Source organism: Leptonotus elevatus, chromosome 12 (assembly GCF_054856555.1).
Source record: "Leptonotus elevatus isolate MCC_2025b chromosome 12, RoL_Lele_1.0, whole genome shotgun sequence".
NCBI classification, from domain to species: Eukaryota; Metazoa; Chordata; class Actinopteri; order Syngnathiformes; family Syngnathidae; genus Leptonotus; species Leptonotus elevatus.
The window spans coordinates 4,671,949-4,694,891 of record NC_141250.1 but is presented as its reverse complement, the minus strand read 5'-3'; the positions used below and the strand labels follow the sequence as shown (position 1 = coordinate 4,694,891).

Genomic DNA, 22,943 nt, shown 5'->3' with positions numbered 1-22,943 from the left:
TGAGTATGTGTATGTGCGTGCGTGCGTGCGTGCATGTATTTGTTAGCTCACCAGAAAACCTATTAGAAAAAATCTCATACCGTTCACCTAAACCGAACACCAGGAGACCCGAGGGGACCGAAGAAAACCAAGGAAGGTGAAATCCAGCACCGATGAGACACCCCCCACCAGAACTCCTCCCCAGCCCAAGAAACATCCAGACCCCAACAAATCCAAAAAACATAAAATCAGGGAGGCCTCAAGAGACCAAAGGAGAGACCGAGAAAAGGAAGGAAGGACCGACGAAGCCGCGTGAGATCCGCAGACACCAGCCTCCACCGATTCAATAACCTGAGGAGGAAACAGATTGTGTCTGAGTTTCGGTAGATGCTGGTGTGGTGGATCTGGCATGCATGAAAATCTCCACCAAAGAGGGGAGCCGTCGACCCCCGCCGGAACAGAGCAAGCGCAACACCTCAGGGCTCCCCAGGCCGCGGCAGCGCCAAAGGACGACCCCCAGGCCCCGCCAGGGCCACCGGCCGGAGAGCAAACCCAGGAGCAGGAGCGCCCCCCGCCCCAACACGGCCCGCGCCCCCGGCCCAACGCAGCAGGACGGGGCACTGCAGGCCCACCAGGCACCCCACCGGCCCCCAACCCCCGCCCCCCCCCCCCCCACGACCCCCCATCCACCCCCGCCACCCACCCCAACCCAGCCCCAGCCGCCCCCAATCCCCCAGCACCCCCCACCCCGCAACCCCCACCACCGCCCCCCCCCCCAACAAAGCCGCCCCCCCCCCCCCCGACCCCACCCCGACCAACCGGCAGCCCCCCAGCCCCCGGGGACCACCCGCACCCAGGCACCGGCGCCGAAGAGGGGCCGGACAGCGGAAAGGAGAGGGCAGCCGCGCCCACCCCACCCCCCGCCGTGTGGAAGGACGGAACACCGGGGGCAGAAGGGGGAGATGGGGGCACCGGAGGGCGGCCGACACCCCCGAACCCCAGGCCCAGCGGGGGAAGGCCCCGGTCGTCACCCCAGCGTTCTTTGTGAAAATTAACCCCTGTTACTGAGTCCGCCAGCTCGCGGACTGGCGAACTCTACCCCTAAACCGTGAATGTGACCCCACCCAGTGTATATACAAGTGTGTGTGTGTGGTGCATTAAAATTAGGAGCAGGTGAACCGGAGCCGATGGAAATGATATTCCCACGCTCCGATCCACCCGCCACCCAAGCATGTTGCTGAGTGTATGTGGTGCATTAAAAAAAATAGATAGGGGGGGGGGGGAGGGGTGGCGACACGGACAGGGGACCGCAGCACTGCTCTATACTGCGGCCCCCAACCGATGGCACCCCCACAAGCCCCCCCCCCACCCACAAGTTGTGTGGTGTATTAAAATTGGAGGGGAGTTGTAGGGTGAAGACGGTGTTTCCACCCTACCCCACCCCCCAAAGTGTGTTATGTGCCCTATATGTCTATAAAAGTGTATTGTGCAAACCTAGTGTAGTGAGTTAAGAGGAGTGACCAGCGGGGCCCTCCCCAACCGGGCGGGGGCAGGAGGCGCACCGGCCCACCAAGCCCCCACCCCACCAGGACCCCGGCGGGCATATGGGACCCGTCCGGCGGGGCGATAGGGCTCGCCCCCCGGATACTGGGTCCCGCCCGAGGTGTCAGGACGCCCACCGGAGCGGGGCGGGCACGACACCAAACCCCAGCCACCCCCGCCGGCCCCCATAGCACCGAGACCCGGGCCATGGATGAAGCCCCCGGCCCAGGGGAGGGGAAGGAAGGCGTACCGGGGAAGGGGAAGGGAGGAGGGAAGGGGACGACAAGAAGGGCAGGGGGCAGCGGCAGGGACGCAAGGAGAGGGGGAGAGGAGGAGGAAGGGTGACGAGGGAGAGGGGACAGGGAGGCGGAGGACGGGCGGGGAGAGGCGAGGAGGGAGAGGCAGCAAGGGGGAGGAAGGGGGAGGGGAGAGGGAACCACCGGGCACCCCGGCGGCCCACAGGCCCCGAACCGCGTCGCCGGGCCCAGAGCGACGGACCGCGCCGGAACGGCGCCGCCCCCAACACCAGGGAAAGCCCCGCAACGCAGCACCCCCCAAGAGACCCAGGGAACGGCCAAGACGCAGCCGCCACCCAGCAGCCAACAGAGGGGCAGACCCGCCCACTCCCCGCCAGGGGGGACAGCACCCACAGAATTAACCCACTGGCATGCCGTGAATCCGAATATCAACCCCTGGTGCCCATCGGAGGTGAATCCGCTCGATCCCGCTGGCAGCAGCCGGGTTCCTGACTATAGAAACACAACCATTAGTTACAAATTGCCTAATACAGAAACATCAATGCAAGTTATAACGCTGCTGTGGCTCTCGCTAACAGGCAGAATTAAAATCCAAGTTTAGGTTAAAAAATTCTATATACGTAGACCATGTTTCTTTAAATTTTGACATTTGGTTTTTATTTGAGGCAGATATTTTTTCCATTAAAATATGATTTATGAGGAGGTTAGACCATTGGTCGATATTCAAAGTTTGTTTATTTTTCCAGTTAACAAGAATTTTTTTTTTTGCGATAGTAAGGGCTACAAGTGTAGATTGAAATTGTTTATGTGGTAAGTCAATTGTTGTTAAGTCACCTAGCAAACACAAGTTTGGAGAGAACGGTATCCTACAGTCCAAGACAGCGGAAAGTTTTTCTAAGACTTTAGTCCAGAAACACATAACCGGAGTACATAACCATAAAGCATGAAAATAAGTGTCTGTAGTGTTTTGTAAACACTGGAGACAAATGTCGGAGTCTGAGAGTCCCATTTTCTTCATCATATATTGAGTAATGTATGTTCTGTGAATAATTTTATATTGGATAAGTTGTAAATTTGTGTGTTTTGTCATTTTAAAAACATTTTCACAAACTTGAATCCAAAAGACAGATTCCGGAGCTATAGACAAGTCTGTTTCCCATTTTGAGATGGGTAAAGACGTTTTATCAGTATATGAAAGTAACTTATATATTTTTGAGAGTTTTTTTGTTGTTGTCGGAGAAAGCTTGGTAATATCTTTAGCTAAAACAGGCGGTTGGAGCGTACCCTGGAGTGTTGGAATTTGTTTCTTTATCATACTTTTAACTTGCAAATAATGTAAAAAGTTTCCGTTTTTTATTTTATATTTTTGGAGCAAGGATGTATATGATATAAACATATTAACTGAGAAGAGATGGTGGAGATGTGTAATTCCTTTCTGCTCCCACACATTCAAATAAAACGATTGGTTGTTAATTTGAAAGTTGGGGTTATGCCATAGGGGAGAAAGCCCGCTGGGCTCCACTTGGGCTTTTGCCATTTCTAGTGCCTTCCACCAGGCAGTCAGGGTGGCGGAAATCATTGGATTTTTAAAGCAGTTATGTCGCTTAATCGATGTTGTAATAAAGAGTAAATCTAGGAGTCTGAGGTTATTATTCTAGTTCCAGCCAACAGTTAGTATCTCTATTGGGTTGTGCCCATAAAATAATATATTGTAGCTGGTTGGCTATATAATAGTGCATAAAATTTGGTGCCTCTAGACCTCCTTTGGATTTATTTTTCTGAAGAGTAGATAGACTAATCTTTGCTTCTTTTTTTTTTCCAGTAAAATTTTGTAACGGCTGAGTCCAACAACTGGAACCAGTTAGCCGTAGGTTTAAATGGAATCATTGAGAAAAAGTAGTTTATTTTGGGTAAAACTTTCATTTTAATAGTGGCTATTCGTCCTATTAGAGAAATAGGAAGATTATTCCAGCGCTCCAAGTCACTATAAATGCTATCCAGAAGTGGAGTGAAATTTAAATTAACTAAATCAGTTAATTTCGGTGAGATTTTTATGCCTAAGTATTTTAAATTACCTATAGGAAATGAGTAGTATGGGTCCTGGCTTGCAGGGTTCCATGAATTTTCTGTAATAGGTAGAAGTGTTGATTTTGTCCAGTTAATAGAATAGTCTGATAACTGTGAGAATTTAGTTATTAAGTTGAATAATTCCCCTAACGAAATAGCAGGCTTTTCTAAATAAAGTAAAATATCATCGGCATATAGATTAATTTTATGTTCTGTTACCCCAGAGTGAATTCCTTGAATCATTCTTTCCTGGCGTATGGCTAATGCAAGCGGTTCAATAAATATTGCAAATAATAAAGGCGACAGTGGGCATCCCTGTCTTGTGCCTCTCTGTAGAGTAAAACTCTTAGATATAATCCCATTAGTAGTAACAGTAGCTTTAGGAGAATCATATAATACTGACACCCAGTGAATAAATGACTTCCCAAAGCCAAATTTATTTAAAACAGCAAAGAGGAAGGACCAGTTAACTTTATCAAAAGCTTTTTCTGCATCCAATGATATAATAACTGCCTTTTTATCATGCCGCTGTGACATACTAATAAGGTTAAAGAGCCTTCTAATATTATTAGTAGAGTGACGCTCTTTAATAGAAAAGGAAAATGAAACTTAAATAAATAGCTCCATATTGTTTTCTACAGTAAATCAAGTTTTCCAAAATTTCTCTCTGAAGTATTAAAATATACTTATCTTAGTTTTAATTTCAAAACAAAAACAGAAGGTGCAGCATCTCTGAGAATTTAAATAATTAGTTCACTGAAGTTAACACTTTTTCAAATTGATTATATTTATCGGCTGTTTGATTCTTCAAAATGGCAGATGCCGATATTCGTCAAAATGCTGAATATCGGCCCAGCCAATAATCGGCTCAGCCAATAATCTGTATATCCCTAGTATTGTTTTTTCATTTCAAACTCGCTGATTGGTGAGCAGCCGAAAAATCCTGATTGTGTAAAGCCTAGTGAAAAATATGGGATGAACGTAAAATGAGGTAAAGAGGGCGGGTGTTTATCCATCAATCAAGTAACGAAATGCCACCACGTGAGCTTCGTGAAGTAATTAAAACCAACACGCCGACTTGAAACTAGCCCAGAGAGTGTTGAGTGGCTACACCTCCTCATTCCTTCCTCTTGTTTCCATCGGCGATGGGAAGCGGTGAGATATCCGAACTCTGCTACCCGCAGTTGAACGCCTCGTGCAGGACGCCCAAGCAGCCGCAAGGCCACGCCATGCTGATCTACGTGCTGCTGTCCTCCATCTCGCTTTTAACCGTGGCACTCAACCTGCTGGTCATCTTCACCATCTCCTTCTTCAGGCACGCTTCATTGGTTGATTGTTGGCATTGGACGCCGTACGGAAGAGGATTAGGGCCAGTGAAGAGAGAGAAAAAAAGTCCGGATTCTGACTTTAAAAAGAGAATTCTGACTTTAATCTCAGAATTATGACTTTAAAGTCTGACTTTAAAGTGACAACTCTGACTTGACTGATCTCAGAATACTCACTTAAATCAGAATCTCTAAAGTGATTTAAAGTCAGAATTCTGAGATTAAAGTGAGAATTCTGACTTTATTCTCAGAATTCAGATTTTAGTGAGAATTCTCACTTTAAAGTCAGAATTCTGATTTATAAATCAGAATTCTGAGATTAAAGTGAGAATCCTGCCAACCTTTTTTTTTTCTCTCTTCACTGGCCCTAATCCTCTTCCGTAACGCCGTCCTCATGATGTTACTGTGCTCTCTCCAGACAGCTGCACACACCCACCAACCTGCTCCTGCTGTCTTTGTCCATCTCCGACCTCCTGGTGGGCCTCCTGCTCATGCCCGTGGAGATCATCTACATCGAGGCGTGCTGGCATCTGGGCGACTTGGCGTGCACGCTGTACTACGTGGCCGACTACGTCATCACGTCGGCCTCCGTGGCCAACATGGTGCTCATCTCGGCCGACCGCTTTATGGCCATCAGCAAGCCGCTCTACTACCTGAGCCAGGTCACCAAAAGGAGGGCGTGGGTCGCCGTGGGCCTCTGCTGGTTCTGCTCTTTCACCTACCGCCTCTTGCTGCTCCATGACCACCTGGACGAGCCGAGCAGGTCCATCTCCTGCCTGGGGGAGTGCGTCGTTATCATCGGCAACGTGGCGGGCACGGTGGACCTGGTGTTCACCTTCATCTTGCCCGTCGTTGCCATCCTCATGCTCTACTTGAGGGTGTTTGTCATCGCCGTCAGCCAGGCGCGCTTAATTCACTCCCGCGTGGGTGCCGTCCAGGCCCCGCGTCTGGTGAAAAGGAGCGAGCTGAAGGCGGCCAGGACTTTGGGCATCGTGGTGGTGGTCTTCCTGATTTGTTTTATTCCCTATTACTCGCCCACCATGGCGGGCGAGGACACGTCGGTGAGCGCTACCTCGGCCGCTTTTGAAATCTGGCTGACCCACATTAACTCTTGCCTAAACCCCATCGTCTACGCGCTCTTCTACCCGTGGTTCCGCAAGAGTATCAAACTCATCGTCACACTGCAGATCCTGAAGCCAGGCTCCAGGGATACCAAAATACTCTAGGGCTCCTTTTCCAAGAGTTCTACATATTTACTTGTGTATTAATCATTACAGAACGATAAAAAAAAAGGAGTTTACTGTATGCACATGTGTAATTTCAGCATTCATTTAAGTGAGTGTCTTGAGATAACATCTGTTGTAAATTGACACTATGACATTTTTAAAGTGATATATGTTGATTATTGTTAACATTTTAAGAGAATTAGCCCTATTTTCCTATTTATTCCACAACTGTTTGGCTTGTTAATCATTTATTTATCCATGGTGAGATTCATAAAATTGTCTGAATCTCAATCAGTACTCAATATCTTTCCTTTTCTTTTTTATGTCACGTGTTCAAATTGTGTCATTTAAGTGTTTGTTCCGAATGAAGTGGCTGGTGCATATGTGTTCATCATGCTCGATTTGAGTTTTCTCAGTGGTTGTGTCCGTGCAACAAAATAATAAAAAATAAATAAAAGCAAATAAATACTTGGCGAAAACAATTTTGGTCTTATTTTTGATATTACAAGCTATATATGCTGCATACAGAACCAACAATCTTTCAATACTTTGGACTAAGTAAGGTCAGGTTATAGGCTATTTTCTGTCATGAATCATATAAACTAATTAATTTCATAAAATCTGATTTAAATTGGAAAGCAGCGACAACCTAAAATTCAAGTTAGGTTATTCCATCTTTATCTAAAAAAAAAAAGCAAATTTAGAGCAACATTGCACAATTATTTGAATGAATCAGCTTTAAGTGTATATATAATGGAACAAATGGCTAGAAAATGGAATCACCAAGCACATTCATATTTTCACCAGAAGCCATTTGAAAACTTTTAATGAGTTAAAATAATGTACAAAACATACTGCTAAAATATACACGTTACATGTTCTTTTCCATTTTCCTTTTATTGCTGTAAGTGATTATTGTCTTGATTTTATATAGCATTGTGTTTTCTTCTCTCATTATAATTATTGTTATTTAAAAAAATTATGTGTCAGTTTCAAAGAATACTACACCTGTGTTGTATGATACAGTCCATTAAATGGAAAATTTAATGAATAATGACTATTTTGAGGGCTGCAGTGGGTAGAGGTTTTGTTTGGGGTTTGGGGTATACACCAGCATGTATAATCAAATTGTTGTTTCTTATTCTACAGCCTAATTTATCATTATCGTAATTATTTATAAATTAATATAATGTTTTTGTTTTGTTTTTTGCTGTCGGGACATTTGTTTGATTAATAATTCTGGTCACCAAAGGCATAGTTCATTTGACAAAGAGGACATTTTGATTAATTAATTTATAATTACTTTAATTCATGCTTATGTTAAAATAATTATTTTGTGTATTCATCATTGACGCCTTCTGTCATTACGCTGACACGTTCATGAAGCTGCGTGCAAGCTCTCATGCGAGACTGAAAATAAAATATTGGCCACCAGGTGGTAGAATTGCTCATTTTAAAATACTGTAGGTTCGTGTAATACATTATTATTCAAGAAAAACATTGGCTCCGAGTTACAACAAACCGATGCCTATTGATTTGAGTGTCATTATAATAATACAACAAAAATATCATTTGATGCCAAAAGAAAAACAAAACATACTGCTTCCTTGTGCAGCGTTTGGTTCCTTCCAAACCAAACTTACTCCAAAGAAGACCAGTAAGAAATGTTTATTGATCTGACTTTACGGCGTGTTTGTTCGGGTCTTGAGAAGGACACTGCAGTACACACCAACCCAGTTTAGATCAGGGATGGGGGAACATAAACGATGGAGCTGGCATCCACCCCGAGCGTGTATGGATTAAACTGCCCCCTGGTGGGCAATGTTCACACATGAGCATAATAATTGAGCATAAAATCATGATGCATAAACTGTTTAATTTGTTACATTATATTTATTTTTGCAATGACTATATGTTTTTAGGAAGTACAATAGTGTAGAGCAGGCGTTTCAAACTTGCGGCACGGGGGCCATTTGGCAGGATATTTTGCTGCCCCCTTCTTGACATCATTTTAGTGCGGCCCCCAGCTTTTTTACTGTGTCGTTGCCCTGGGCGTTGTGTCTGTGTGTGTTTAATCATTTATGGGCTAGGATAGCTCAGGCTCATGGTAGCTTTCGGCAAAACATGATTCTGAAGCGAATGGAAAAGATATCCTGTTTCCCAGTAATGTCTTTTTCAAAACCGGCTGTGAAGAAGCACCTCGTAGGGGGCAAACCATCACTTGGAGTTGCTGCCATGGAGACTTCTGCACCGACCAACTGGGCCTGGCGGCATCTTCTTGAAGTGCTTCAACTTATTAAATGGACTCTCGCACTATATTGTTTAGCACCACATACTGTGTAAATTGATGCCCTCTTGTGGTTAGATCAGGGGATGTTGTTAACATTTGTCAACTGTGGACATGTGAAGCCCTTTGAGACTCTTTTGTGATTAAGGGCTATATACTGTAAATAAACTTGACAGAATTAATTTTTTTTGCCACACCAGCATCTACTGAAATTCTGACAGAATTTGCTTCTTCCACTGGTCGCTGAATCAGTGGAAGCTGTTGTTTGTGGATCTCACTCTGCTTCATCTATCCTTCCTTCCTTTGGTCTTTCCTCTGGTTTATTGCGGTCTCCCTAACTAATAGGTGTCAAACTGCGGTCCTCGAGGGCCGCAGTCCTGCAGGTTTTGGATGTTATATGATCAGCTCATCAGCAAGCTCTGCATAAGCCTGATAACGATCGTGCTGACTGGAATCAGCTTGTGTTGGAAACTTCCAAAACCTGCAGGTCCTCGAGGACTGGAGTTTGACACCTATGCCTTAACCGGTTGGAATTGAGATGTTTCTGGGGTTGGTGAAAGATTCTGGTTTTGTAACTCTGTGGGTGGTAGCTGGTGTCTGGTTGGTGCTGGATTTCACTTTTCTTACTTTCCTTTGATCCTTCCTCTGGTCTCCTGACAACTTCACGACTGGCAGGACTCTCAAGTATACGGTGGGTAAGATGAAGGGTTTGGTATTTTTAACAGGTTTCAGGTGAGTTAAAGAGCACAAACTAAAAAATATATATATTTGGGGGATTCATGAGCGTGTTAACTTGTAAGTCAAGGTACCGCTATATGTATAGTGCTCGGCCCCCATGCTGCGGTCAGACGATGTCGTTGTCACTGTCGTCATGGTGACATGCAGCCGTCACGTTGTTGTACAACTTGTGGTCTTCTTCCGACATTTCCTGCACTGTGACAGGAAGTGCCCTGTGGCCCCGTTTGGGGGTGGCGTAGAAGTGACTGCGAGGGTCTGCGGGGGCGGCCATGACCCTCCACGCGTCTCCTTTCAGCTCCTCGGGAAAGTCGTATTCGGAGGGCGGGGCTCGCAGGGGTCCCGGGTCTTCAACTTGGGGCTCGTTGTAAATGTGATCCACTTTCCCATAGAGCGGTGCGGGGGCGCGGCACTCCGGGGCCTCGTCGCAGAGGCGGGTTGGGTTCAGCATCACCTCTGAGTACTCGCCGTCCTGCTGACGGTGGGGCAGCGTGCACGGCAGCGTGCCGGGTGGCGTGTGCGGCGCGAGAAAGGACACTTGGGAGTATGTGGAGTCCATGGATGGCGGCCCGGAGGTGCGGAGACACCTTTTTGCAGAGGCCACGCCTACGCCGTCGTCCAATATCAACCCGCCGACCCCTGCCACCGTCTGCGCCAAGGCCTCGCCCACCTGAAACACCAATCAGCGGCAAACCTCAACATCATGTCATGTGATGATGTCATAATGTTGTGCCATCCCATTATGACGCGTACTGACCCAAGAAGCCGAGGAGGGCCAGTCGTGGATGTTCGGCGTGGGCGGTAATGGCGGCAAGTTGACCTTCCGGGAAGTTTCCCGCTTCATGGGTACACCTCCAGACGTCTGAAGGGCACGCTGAATGCTAATGGCCGCTTCCACTGCCAGGAACAGGGTGTGACCTTCTTTGGTGTCAAACTCAAAATTGCCTTCGCCAGACGCACAGCGACGACCCGCCTCGACTGAGAAACAGCTCTAAAAGACACACACACACACAAATGCGATGCATCACTACTGTGTGCGTGAGTGTCGTGTGTGTTTATGTGTGTAACCTTGTCCCGCCCAAAGCGGCGAAGGAATCTGTATGGCCAGGACATCAGTGTAACTCCTTGGCTGTCCAGCAGGTGGAGCGCATCCGCGCTGGCTCTTAGGATGCAGTCACCCTTTAAACCGCAACATTCAGATGACGCAGTACTACGCACATGCACCTGGAAGTCATGCCCTGCAAACATACATGCACACGCACACACAAGCATGAATACATGAGCACACACCATGTTAGTGTATGTCAGGGGTCTGCAACCTGCGGCTCTTTGGTCAAATTAATTTTTAGGTTAAATATTCTCTAAATTAATTAATGACTTAGATTAAACAAAAAAAATTTCAATATTAAAAAAGTCAAAATTTTTAAATTGTCAGAAAAAGAGACAAAAGGTAGGTTCAAAAACAGTTTTTAAAGGTCCCATAGTATGAAAATGCACTTTAGTGGGGTTTTCTATCAATAATATGCATCCTCGGCCTGTCTACAATCCAACTAGGCATGAAAAAAGTCTGTCTGCGACTTCTTTAACTTTCTCCTCCATTTTAAAATGTGTGCTTCAAACGGACAGATTAAACTTCCGTGACTTAGTGACATCAAAAAGACACGGAATTGCACTCGACCCAGCCCCCTCGGGTTAGTTGCACCGCCTCTGGTAAAGGTTTGTCACGCCCACTGAAATTCGAATTTCTTTTTCTCTCCCTGCTCACAAATGCTCCGTGGAGAGGGGAAACATTGATCAGGAGAAAGTGGTCCTTCGTCCCAAGTCTTTGAGAATACAGTGGATTCATTTTATTTTTGAAGGACGTGTGCTGACATAATTTCTCAAAGGACTGTTTTGTTAGTGCAAACCTGTTCAGAGCTGAATTTGCAACAAGTTCAATTTTAATGGATCGGTCCATTTTTAGTGCCTAAGTGGGAGCTGCATTTGTCATGTGGAGGTTGTTTGGTTACAAGAGGTCAGATATGATGAAGCAGACGGTGGTTGTATAATATGAAGCGGTTGCGTATTGTTTTGTCAAGATACAATATGCGGTGGTTAATTTGCCGTGACTGGCAACTCGCCACCTAGTTGACATGACTTTGTAATGCTAACCGTCCGCTAAGTGGTCTCAACGAGAAGGCTTGCACGTTGCGACCGCGCAGTGACCTAAATGTGCTCGTTTGTGTTATTCATAACCGCTTGTAAATGTCTATAAGTATTCACGGCAAATCGGAGACATTCACGGCAAAATAACGTTCGCGGGAGATTTGCCGGTTACGGCAAAATAACCATTGCCTAAACAATCACAAACTAACGCTACAACATAGTCTCTGTAGTAATGTTATGCCACTTTTCCACATCTTAAAATAGTTCTCAAATGTGTGAAAGACATGTCTGTATTTTTCTTTTCTTTTAGCTCCCATGGTCAGTCGTTTCCATTCACAACATTAGCACATTGCTACCATGACCGAAATCACTGCCCTTTCGATGGAGAAGGGTATGGCCCAGGCGTGGCCTGGTGTAGCTATTTACATTAAAGGGACACACCCCTAAAACAGGCTGTTTTGAACAGAGCGTTTTTTGGCTGATTTAGGGACAACAAAAATATTAGATCCAAATTCAATTTTGACGAATGCATGTCACAGACATGTCTTTTACACATTTGAGAACTATTTTAGTATGTTGAAAAGTTGAATAATATGAGACCTTTAAAATTACCTAAAATTTTCCAAAAAGGAAGAGGAAAAGCAGAAAATTAGAATTGAATAAAAAAAGAAGCAGAAAAAAAACGTTCAAAAAGGAACCATAAAATGTCCAAAAACAAAAGATGAAAGGCAGAAAATTACCATAAAATGTACACAAAATTGCCCAAAAATGTCACAAAACTTTTTTTAAGGCAGAAAATAACATGTTTAAAAAGTATAACATGGAACTATAAAATGTCCAAAAACAAAAGACGAAATCTTGAAAATTACCAAAAAGGGCCACAAATTGCCCAAAAATTAAATAAAATAATAAGTAAATAAATAAATATTAAATTGATTTAAGAAAAGGCAGGAAAGAAAAGTAACCATAAAATGTTCAAAAACAAAAGGAGAATTCCCAAAAATTACCATAAAATGTCCACACAATTGCCAAAAAGTCAGGAAGCTTATTTTTAAAAAGGCAAAAGAGAAAATGTTTGAAAAGTAACTATACCATGTCCAAAAGCAAAAGAACATTACCATACAAGGGCCCCAAAATTGCCTCTTTTTTTTTATTCAGAAAATTTATTTAAGAAAAAGCTGGAAAATTTTTTTTTCAAAAAGTATCCATAAAATGTCCAAAAACAAAAGAATAAATCCACAAAATTACCATAAAATGTCCATAATATTGCCAAAAATGTCAGAAAATTGACAGAAAAAGTCTAAAAATGTACAAAAAAAGTATGAAAAATTGCACCGAAAATAAATAAATTAATTAAATTAAATTTTAAAAATCCCAAAACGGGAAGATGAAAGTATTGGATGCTCCATATTTTTCTTTTATGGCCCAACTCTAATTAGCTTTTGAACTCTCAGTACATTACACTAACACAAACACACTGTTTCCTTCATCACAATGTTCAAATGTTTTGCAGCTCCAGATATATTTTTTTGTTATTTCTTTGACATAAAATAGTTATTTTGACAATATGGTGTATGTCAACGAGCTGCTGACTTTCAATTGCACAGCGATCGACTTCCTGTCTGAGTTGCTCATTTCCTGTGTGATCTATTTTGAGTAAATGTTCACAAAGTTAGAGGCAACCACGGATGTCTAAAAATAACCAGGACGCGTAATTCTGCCTACTCGCAATAGCGAGAACTAGTTACCGGCGACCATTTTGCGTTGCCACTCGCTAAATGCACTTAACTCGAACACATTGATTTCTCTGTAGCATTGTCATGTTATTTTCTGTGTGTGGCGTACGGTTGTATCAATACATCTGGGAGAAAATCTACATGTACATTTCATCAGTAAGAATCTTTCTTTTATGCATGTTTTTTACATGTTTGTTACACATTTCTTCAATTTATACATAGTTCAATGTATGTTATGCTTGTTTTAATATTTTGTCCACATTTGCCTTCAGCCAGAACAAAAGTTGGCTTAACTGTCAGGAAAACTCATTTCCTGTTGCATGCTTTGAGGCTCAATGTAGCTCTCTTGCTCTCACTCACTCACACACACACACTTACAGTTAGTACCAGTGTTGGTGGTGGTGCTGTACAAAGCGTTGTCCTCCATCCCTTCTTGCTCTTTTCCTTGTTCTCTGCTTTTGCTAGGCTCCTCCCAGCTCACCTGCACGCAGACAATCACAATCACAACAATAAAAACAATGCTAATAATAACAATGAGCATATGGTTAACTATAACTACAGAATGTATTTTGAGCATATATGCACACACATACACTTTATAAGGTGGGACCTGGCCTGGTAAAAGAGGTGAAAATCAGCCAATGAAAGTGTGGAATTGGCTCAGGTCAGCTCAGACTAGCTAGTTAGCATGTTACGTTAGCATGTTTCTTTTGAGTGTTTGCTCAATAAAGCCTTTTTTTTTTTTAAGCATTCACTCATTTCTGACTCTCAAATCACAAAATAAATCCACAATTATTTATAGTAGGCTATGGAGATGACTGAAACAATCTCAGTCACGGGTGGGTGGGGGATACAAGAATTTCAAAATTTATGCTAATCATTCCCAGACAGGTGCCCGTTTTCATATTTCTTCATGCCTCATTATCAGCTATTGTCTATTGTGGGGAGGGGGGCTGTGGATGCTCATCATCTAACCCTAATGCCCGTGGCCCCTGCCCCATCAGCCCTACCCTATCTACAACCCTGCCAGCCAGTTATTACATTTAGGTGGCAAATACAGTACTTTGAATATTTATTTTTCCTTAATTAATGAAATAATTTAAAAAATGCTATTTGGGTTACCTTAGTCTGATATTTACATTTTCTTGATCATCTTAAAGTAGGGAAATAAGAATCTGAGAAGAGAGCATCTAACATCAATATCTAACTGATTATTTGAGTTATTCATGGCAGCACTAATTTTAACGGGATGCTTATCCTGGCAAACGTGGAATTGCGGTCATGTGCGTACAGGAAAGGCGAGCTGGCACAGCGTTGTGGTCCAGTCGCTGACGTGGTCAGCACGGGCCGCCAGCAACAAAACCTTGTCGACAGTCTCCAGCAGGAAGGGGGCAGAGTCAGCGGGACACGTCTCCACGTGGATGTCGGTGCTCACACGGACCAGGTCGGACAGACGGATCACCTGAGGGGCGGACGATGGCTGCAGTGATGATGTCATGAACTCATTCAAACCCAAAAAACTAATACTTTGTCCTTCACTCCCAAAAACGTTTTTTTATGTTTGTTTGTTTTTATGCTAGAACATACAGAAGGCTTTGATACAGCTTCTGACATGAAGAGGTTGCTTAAAGCAATGGTAGTTATTACAAAAAACGGTCAGCAGTTGGCAGCAGAGCATAAGAGATCAACCAGGGCCATGTTGCAAAAAAGCTATTTCCCCCAGTGTTTTCAACAGGTTTGTGAATATTGATTAAACTTAGCTATATTTTAATGCTAATTGCTGCAAAACGGAAACAGATACAAGTTTTCTTCCTGATGAAAGAAGAGACTCTCATATAGAACAGAATATTCTATGGGCCTTGCAAAATCAATCAAAATCCAGTAAAACAGCCGGGAGTGAAGGGGGTTAAGTGAATGAGTTAAAGAGGGACGCGTCACCGTGACAACAAGAGACAGACGAACCTTAGTGTGTTTGCGCCCACTTCGTTGCTTCTTCTCACCGCTGCCGCCATCTTTGATTTCCCACAATTCCAGACGGGAGATGGATGAAGAACTTTCCCGAAACAGCACGCACCACATGCTCTTCCACTTCTGCACACACGCATAAGCGTCAACATTTCTTTGTGATGTAAACTGTTACCCTGACCGAGAGAAGAGCAAGGGACCTAGAATTGAACCCTGTGGAATCCCATAAAACAGCATAATAGAGTGGGACTCAGAAATAGCAAGGCTTACATACAGTACATAGTTTTATCTGCCAGACATTAGCTCAACTAGGCAGGGGCCAAGCCCTAAATCAACAAAAGCCAGTTTTTGGATTCAAAAGGAAGAAAGGATTTGATCTGGAAGTACAAAACCAATTTCAGGTTCAACCTTTTGACCAACTGATAGTATGATGAGTGAACGAGACACAAAGTACTGAAACAAAAAAACAAAAACAAAAAAAAACATGTGACTGGTCACTAGTCAACATCAGGGCACTTATCGACAAACGCGTCTTCTCATTCCCACTCAAGCCAATGGCTAGCATGTTGGTCTTCAATTAAAGGGATATTTGACTCATTGAGCTATTTTTAGCAGTAAAAAGTTGATATTTTGTCCAGAATGAATTTAATAACTTCATTATTTTTCATGTACAATTAATAGGCTACCTTTAAAAACAAATGTTTCCATTTGCTGTCGACTGAAGATGACATCACCTGTGCTGAGGTAACAACCAATCATGGCTCACCTGTTTTCTGGGTTTGGTCAGCAAACTGAGCCATGATTAGTCATTATCTACTTCCTCAGCACAGGTAATGTCATCCTCAGTCAAAGTAAGTGGAAATGTTTGTTTTTAAAAGGTATTGTACATGAAAAATAATGAAGTTATCACATTGATTCTGGACAAAATACGAACTTTTTACTGCTGAAAACGGCTTAATGAGTCAAGTATCCCTTTAAGCCAACATGCTATCAAGTGGAACTACGCACAGGAAGGTCACAGTTGGGTTTCGAACCCAGAACCTCAGACCTGGGAAGGCAACGTGAAAACCACAAAGATACTGTTGCTGCTGCAAACAAACTTTTTGTTGTAAATGATTGTCAATAAGAATTGTAAGATTTGTTGTTGTTTTTGTTTCCTTGTTAGCATTAGCTTTGAGTTAGCATGTGTTACCTTTCCAAACCTTTGGTGCTGAAGGTAAACTTTTCCTTCTTTCTTTACGTCCTCGTCCATCCTCACGCGTCGCCCTCGTCGTCGTCTTAATCCACTTCAACGTCTTGTGTGTCTTCTGTGTTTGTCTTTTTGTGCTGATGTTTGTGGCTTCAACTTCCTCTTCTTGTGTCCTCACTATCACTTCTTCTTCTCTTCTACATTATCAGCTTGACAGACGTCATTGCGGCAACTTCCTGTTGTATGCTTCTTAAAACACACACACACAACATACGTCGTACACAAGCTGAACTTCTTGTTTGTGTTTAAAGCAACAAGACACCGCTCTGTTTGACTTCAGTTTGTAATAAATGTTTTATTCTCAATTTGTTTCATTATGTTTTGTGTCGCTGGGATTGTTTGACACAGAAACTCAGCAACATCACAATCATGTTGTTGTTTAATAAAAAAACAAATAAGGATACTTGTTAAGATCATCTATACTTGTATCTACAGCATGTCTTTCTCTATGTAAACTATTCTAGCTTTATATTAAAAATAAAAATAAAGCTAATGGTGGGCCAGAGGAAAAGATTTCATCATCATCGTCATCAATAGAGGTCATGGTCGTAGTCCAGGGCATCACTCAGCTGTTTCATGACAGACACGTGATTGGCCAAGTAGGATGACAGCTCCTCTGAAGGACAAACACATGACCAACCAGGAGATTGTGTGACCATTAAGAGATTATATTGCGCAACCTATCAGAATAAATTGTTGAATCAAGCAGAAAAAGTTTAATCGTGTGCCCAATCACAAGTGAGCATGGAATCAAGCGACCAATTAGAAGAGAGAGTGTCATTGAGTATTATTCAGAAAAGTGTTATTTGGCCAACCAGGAGGGCATGTCAATCAAGCAGCCAATTGGAATAAAACAAATCATGTGACCAGAGAGCATTTTATGAGAAGCGATCATCTAATCAAGCAACCAATCAGAAAAAAAGTTTTTAATCCATAATGCGCTCAATAAGTGAGCATTGAATTAAACGACCAATCAGAAAAATGCATTTAATCATGCAACCAATCAGAAGTCAGCATCGACTCCCGTGTGCAATCAGAAGAGAGCACTGAATAGCATCCAACCAGGAGAGCATTTTATTAGCCGACCAATCAGAAGACAGCGTGTTATCAGAAGAAAAGATCAAATCGAGCAGCCAATAAGATGAGAGCGTTCAGTCATGCGTCCAATAAGAAGTTAGCATCGTCTAAAGCATCCAATCAGAAGAGAACATTTCATTAGGCGATCAATCAGAAGAATGCGTCATGTGACCAACTAGAGTGCATTTCATTAGGTGACCAATCAGAAGTGAGGATCGACACAAGTGTCCAATCAGAAGAGTGAGTTGTCAAAGGACCTTTCAGAATACAGAACTGAAATACTGAATGATGCAACCGATTGTCATAAGATGCCTCACCTGGTGGCAGGACCCCCAGTGCAGCCGAGGCAGAGGCAGAACCAAGGCGGTTGCGGGCGATGCAGTAATAGGTTCCTGAGTCCTGAGGCTCCGCCCCTTCAATCTGCAACCAACTGGAGAGCTCGAACTGCAGAGGACCGCCGCGACTCTGGAGACGCACATGAAGGAAGGCTAGCAACACATTCGTTCCTCGCTTTCATGCCAAATGCCAAGTCAAAATAACAGTTCTTTCTTGCTTTATGCTACGCTAGGCTAACGTTTCAGTCATTTCTCTGGTCTTTATGCTACAAGAGGCTAACGTTCAGTCATTTTTCTGATTCATTTTATTCTGTAATAAGCTAATGTTTCAGTAAAGGTTTTTATGGTACACTACGCCAGTGGTTCTCAACCCTGGTCTCAAGTACCCCTGTCCAGCCTGTTTTCCATGTCTCCCACAAGCAACACACGATCAGCTAACCAGAAAGCTCTGCATGAAGCCTGATAACGATCTTCAGCTCTGTTGGTTGGAGAGAAATGGAAAACAAGCTGGATAGGGGTACTCGAGGACCGGGGCTGAGAACCAGTGCACTAGGATAACATTTCAGTCATATTTCTGGTCTTTATACAGTACTATGCTAGCCAGGCCAAAATCTCAATAATTTTTCTGTTTTTTCTGACTAGCACTTCACTGTTTGGTTTCATTTAGTTCTGTTTTGTAGGGTCATGCGCACGCGTGTCACCTGCACAGAGATGTGTGGGTCATCTCCGGGCAGGACGATATCGTTGTGGTCGTCTCCTGCATCATCATCCGGTTTGTCACCTCCGCTTCGTTTGTCCTTGCGCCATTCCACCGCCGCCATCGGGAAGGCGAATATCTCGCACAAGAAAACAAGATGGCTGCCACTCCCGTTCACTTGGTTTTTAGGGCCCACTTTGATCACCGGAACTGGCGAGAGAGGGGATTAGAGGTAAGTGTGTGTGTTTGTGGGTGTGTGTGTGTGTGTGTGTGTGTGTTAGATTGCGTGTCTTTGTATGGGTAGTGCATGTGTGTTCATCTGGTGCATGTGTGACACACGTGTTTTAGTGTTTGTGTGTGTCTGTGAATGTCTCTGCGGTGTGTGTGTGTGCGTGTGTGGGGGGGTGTGTGCTTGTGGTGTTTGCGTGTGCCTGTGAAAGTGTGTGTGTGTGTATGTGACGAATGTGTATATGTGTGCACAGTCCTACATACCAGTCTTGCAGGGGCCCCTGCCCCTGGTGTGCAGCTTGGGGTCCGAGAATGCGGCCTCTTTGAAGTGGCACATGTTTGCATACGTCACTCCATCACTTCCACACACCGCCTCGCTCTCCTCGCAAACGCACACTTGCTCTTCCTCCTCCTCCTCCTCCTCCTCCTCCTCCTCCTCCTCCTCCTCCTCGTGGCCCCGTCCCCATCCAGCGGGACGGGGGTCCGCTTGGCACCGCAGTCCGGCGCCGCAGAGTCCAAAGCGGATGTTGGTTCGTCCCGGGTCGCAGGTTTGCCCCTCCAGGTTAGCGCACTCCATGCAGCAGCCGCAGCGGTCCGCGACCACGCCCGCCCGGCAGCCGAGGGTCGCCGGGCACAGGTCGGCTTGGCACGGGCCGCAGCCAGCCGGAGGGGCCGCCGTTTCGGTGACGTCAACGGTGGGCGGCAGGCCGGTGGGCTGGTTGTCAAGAGGCATGCACGGACGCGGGTTCGGACAGAGAGCCAGGAACAAAATCACAACCGGCAGAAACATGACCGTCCGACTGTGCCGTACAAAAAGTTTACCGTGGGGCACAAAACTGCCTTTACGAGACGCAAAATGTCAGAAAATAAACAGTAAAGTTTGTTTTGTTTCTCAAGTTGAAAACAGCTTGAGCCGCTCGCGATGCTTCCAACTGCACGTGTCATTGAGCCACAATAACACACAGTCAGACATTTCCTGTTTGTTCCTTTAAAAGAAAAGTCTAACCGGAAGTGTATTTTGGATTTCTGACACAGTTTTTTCCATCCAACCATTATCTGAACAGCTAATCCGCATCTTTGTTTTTGTTTTTTTAATACAAATAAAGTATAAAATAACCGACAAATAACAAAATGTATTTTTTGAACTTGTTGCAACTTGCGTCAAGTTGTTTTATGGTTTCATGCAAAGCAACCCCCCCCCCCCCCCACACACACACACACACACAAAACAGCTGCTGCTCTCATTAAGTCTGCAGACCACCTGGACAAAAAAAATAATACCAAAAAAATCTTTTTTGCAAGGAACGTGGCCATTCCAGGAGGGTTCTAGGAATCCTGAAGGAAAAGCCAGATGATTTTTCCATTTTCTTCTTCTTTCTCCAAGCTGTTCACAAAAGGAAATAGTGTCGTGCGGGATCATTGTTTTTCTAACGCTCGATCTCGTTCAGGGTTAGTGTGTTCGCAAATAGCTCAAATGTTAGGTTTGCGTGTTTGTGGCACACCGCTGCCTACCGTACTCCGCCTACACGTCACATGATAGGCAACAAAAACCACACTTTTTTCTTTCTTTCTTTGAGATAGACTTTAAATGATCAGGATATTTGGTGACGATCACCAATCTGATCCGAAGATAGTTCAAAGATAGATGTATTTAAAATAACTTATATACAGCATATATTTGTGTACTGGAGTGTCAAGGAAGGATAAGGAAAACAAACAAAAACAAGGCGTGTGATTTGAATATGAAATGCTTATTTGTTTAACAACGAAGCACGACTTGATTTTTTAGTAACAATGTAGTTGCTTCAAAACTTAAAATGACAACTTCTGTAAATACTTTACTAATATTTAAAGGAAGAACCAGTGGATATGTACCCTGGCTGCAGTATTAAGTGAAGTGGGACGCTGATGTAGCCTATATATCATATATTAATAATACATTAATAAATTTTTCTGTTTCACAATGCTAAATAGTTTACACAACTTCAAACGGTATAATTGTTGATAGTGTAATGGAGTTAATGAAGTTACATTCTCTAAAATTTGTGTTGGGGGGAGGTGGTGTTTGTGTCAATGTTCGAGCTCGGTGGCACTGCAGCATTGGTTCTCTTCAGAGGTGTTGCCAGACCCAGGGATGGCACTTGTTGGAAATCAATTCTTTGATTTCTGCGTGTTCAAATAAAACTCAAAGTTGAAATCTGTGAACAAGTTTGCCAGCTTTATTTCAGAGTCTGAAAGACATCAGGGCCTGCTTCAAAATAGCATCTGGCCCAAAAATGTGTCCTTCTCAAAGTACATTCACACATTTATACAAAAACAGTTCCTTTCAAGCACCATATGTCGCATCCCCCCATTCATCCTGTCAGCAGAGTGAAATACAATTAGGTTATCTTACATTCAGTTGGGGGTAAGCCATTTGCTCCCGGCGTCTCCTGGCACCAGGGATTCACGGCAGATGGCCATTTGGTCAGACACCTCTCATTTTTATCTTACTTCAATTCCTGTTTACCCTCCAGGGATATTTATGAACGCCCTTTGATATGCAGTTCCCTACAACTCTTGAGATGAATGGACCTTACTTCTTTAGGATAAGAACAAAAGACTACAGATTAACTAACATATGGGGAACATTTGTAACATCTCTAGCTAATCTCTAGCTAATATCAAAAACACTTTGAAAAATATAAATTGAAACAGAAAAACAATGTTAATAATCTAACACACTACACTGGAACTAGGGAGGGGCTATAGCCCCGTCATAAACCTGTGTAGGCTGACATATCCCCCTGAGCGGCAAAGGTTTGCCAGTTTTTGCAAGAGTAGCCAATGTGGATTTCTCGTCAGGGTTCGGTCAAGGTCGCAACGTTCGCTAAACGCATCTTCCAAACGTCTATTTGACAGTTGCCGACCTTTCAACAAACCCTGAAGAAAATGCTACCCTTGCAAATTCTCACCGCTCAGTTGGATACGCGCTTAGTTTTTGAAAATAATGATCCCTAGTGAGGGAGGACCTGGATCTTTTAAGTAAGCTTATATTGTTTGTTGGCACACGCAATTCTTGCACATTTTTACAAAGTCATGTTATAAAGGTCGTTAAATTTGCGTGCAAACGCAATAGCCTACTATGTCAGTTAAACCAATGGCAGGCAATGCTACAAATCACATGATGTTACTCAGCCAATCGGGCATAAAAAAGAACCAACTGTTGTTCTTAACAACATTGAGGGCACTAAGACATGGCAAAACATGAGATATCGTTGTAGCAATATAAGTTGCAGCTTCCTCATTTGCAGGTAAGTACGTATAAATTATGTTGGAAAATGCTATGCTATTGCTATGTTTTTTGTTTGTTTTGTTTTCTGCTGTGGTAAGTTTGGTGATGTTTTTCATAGGGGTATTCAAAAAAATTTCATGGTTTTACCAGTCCGGCTCACTTGGGAATAGATTTTCCTAAAATGTGTTTGACACCCCTGCGTTAGGATGTAGTCAGACCAGAAAAGTCCTTTATTTTTTTCGTTTGGTGCGGTTCATATTCACACTGTGCTTTTTGCAAGTGGACGGTATTGCGTAATCACCACCACAACATGCTGACAACACCGTGGCTAAACAGAATACGGATGATTATGAATGAATCTAGCACAATATTCACTACAGGGCAATATTCCCCCCGCAATGCTTGGCTACGGTGGCTTGTTAAGCCAGAAAAGGTGCATATGTCCTGCAGTTGGAGCGGATCGGCCGTGGTTTGTATTCAGACTGCGAAGCGAACCGCACCGAGTGCGTTTGGAAGCAGACCGAGACCACCTCAAAAAGTGGGTCTCTGTCCGTTTGTTTGGTCCGCACCAGGATTCGTTCGTGTGTATTCAGACTTGCACAAAAGGTCCGGATCAGCGTGGGAAACAAACTCTGGTCCGTTTAAAGCGGAACAAACAGTGCAGGTCTGAATACACCCTTAGACTGGTCCCAGTCAAGTGGTCACCATGCAGTCATTGCAGTGGGTTGTAGCGGGTTTGGCTGGATCCGTCTGCTTCAAGCTAAAAAAGACTGTGTCCAACCTCTTAACAAAACACGGCCAACTTTATTATTGTGTAGG

At 43.8% G+C, this 22,943-nt stretch overlaps 3 protein-coding genes across 5 annotated transcripts; 1 reads left to right on the top strand and 2 right to left on the bottom strand.

Moving 5' to 3' along the window:
• The first annotated feature begins 4,990 nt into the window (after window positions 1-4,990).
• LOC147164297 (trace amine-associated receptor 13c-like) lies at window positions 4,991-6,396 on the top strand. Of its 2 annotated transcripts, none has more exons than XM_086091097.1 (2): window positions 4,991-5,061; window positions 5,589-6,396. In XM_086091097.1, the coding sequence occupies exons 1-2, from the start codon at window positions 4,991-4,993 to the stop codon at window positions 6,394-6,396; spliced, it is 879 nt and encodes a 292-aa protein (XP_085947223.1). The 2 variants fall into 2 exon arrangements, with proteins under 2 accessions (XP_085947223.1, XP_085947222.1); XM_086091096.1 differs by having other exon boundaries at window positions 4,991-5,160.
• A 1,901-nt stretch (window positions 6,397-8,297) lies between these two features.
• Window positions 8,298-16,695, bottom strand: dok2 (docking protein 2). 2 transcript variants are annotated; one of them, XM_086091442.1, is made up of 7 exons: window positions 16,457-16,695; window positions 15,262-15,390; window positions 14,591-14,761; window positions 13,687-13,780; window positions 10,487-10,656; window positions 10,176-10,409; window positions 8,298-10,088 (listed from the first exon to the last, which is right to left on the bottom strand). In XM_086091442.1, the coding sequence occupies exons 1-7, from the start codon at window positions 16,514-16,516 to the stop codon at window positions 9,528-9,530; spliced, it is 1,419 nt and encodes a 472-aa protein (XP_085947568.1). In that variant the 5' UTR covers window positions 16,517-16,695; the 3' UTR covers window positions 8,298-9,527. The 2 variants fall into 2 exon arrangements, with proteins under 2 accessions (XP_085947568.1, XP_085947567.1); XM_086091441.1 differs by having other exon boundaries at window positions 13,678-13,780; window positions 16,457-16,694.
• Window positions 16,696-16,788: 93 nt separating this feature from the next.
• LOC147164295 (kazal-type serine protease inhibitor domain-containing protein 1-like) lies at window positions 16,789-19,795 on the bottom strand. The gene is made up of 4 exons (XM_086091659.1): window positions 19,115-19,795; window positions 18,627-18,832; window positions 17,908-18,055; window positions 16,789-17,129 (listed from the first exon to the last, which is right to left on the bottom strand). Exons 1-4 carry the CDS (start codon window positions 19,638-19,640, stop codon window positions 17,044-17,046), a joined length of 966 nt encoding a protein of 321 aa, XP_085947785.1. The 5' UTR covers window positions 19,641-19,795; the 3' UTR covers window positions 16,789-17,043.
• Window positions 19,796-22,943: the final 3,148 nt, after the last annotated feature.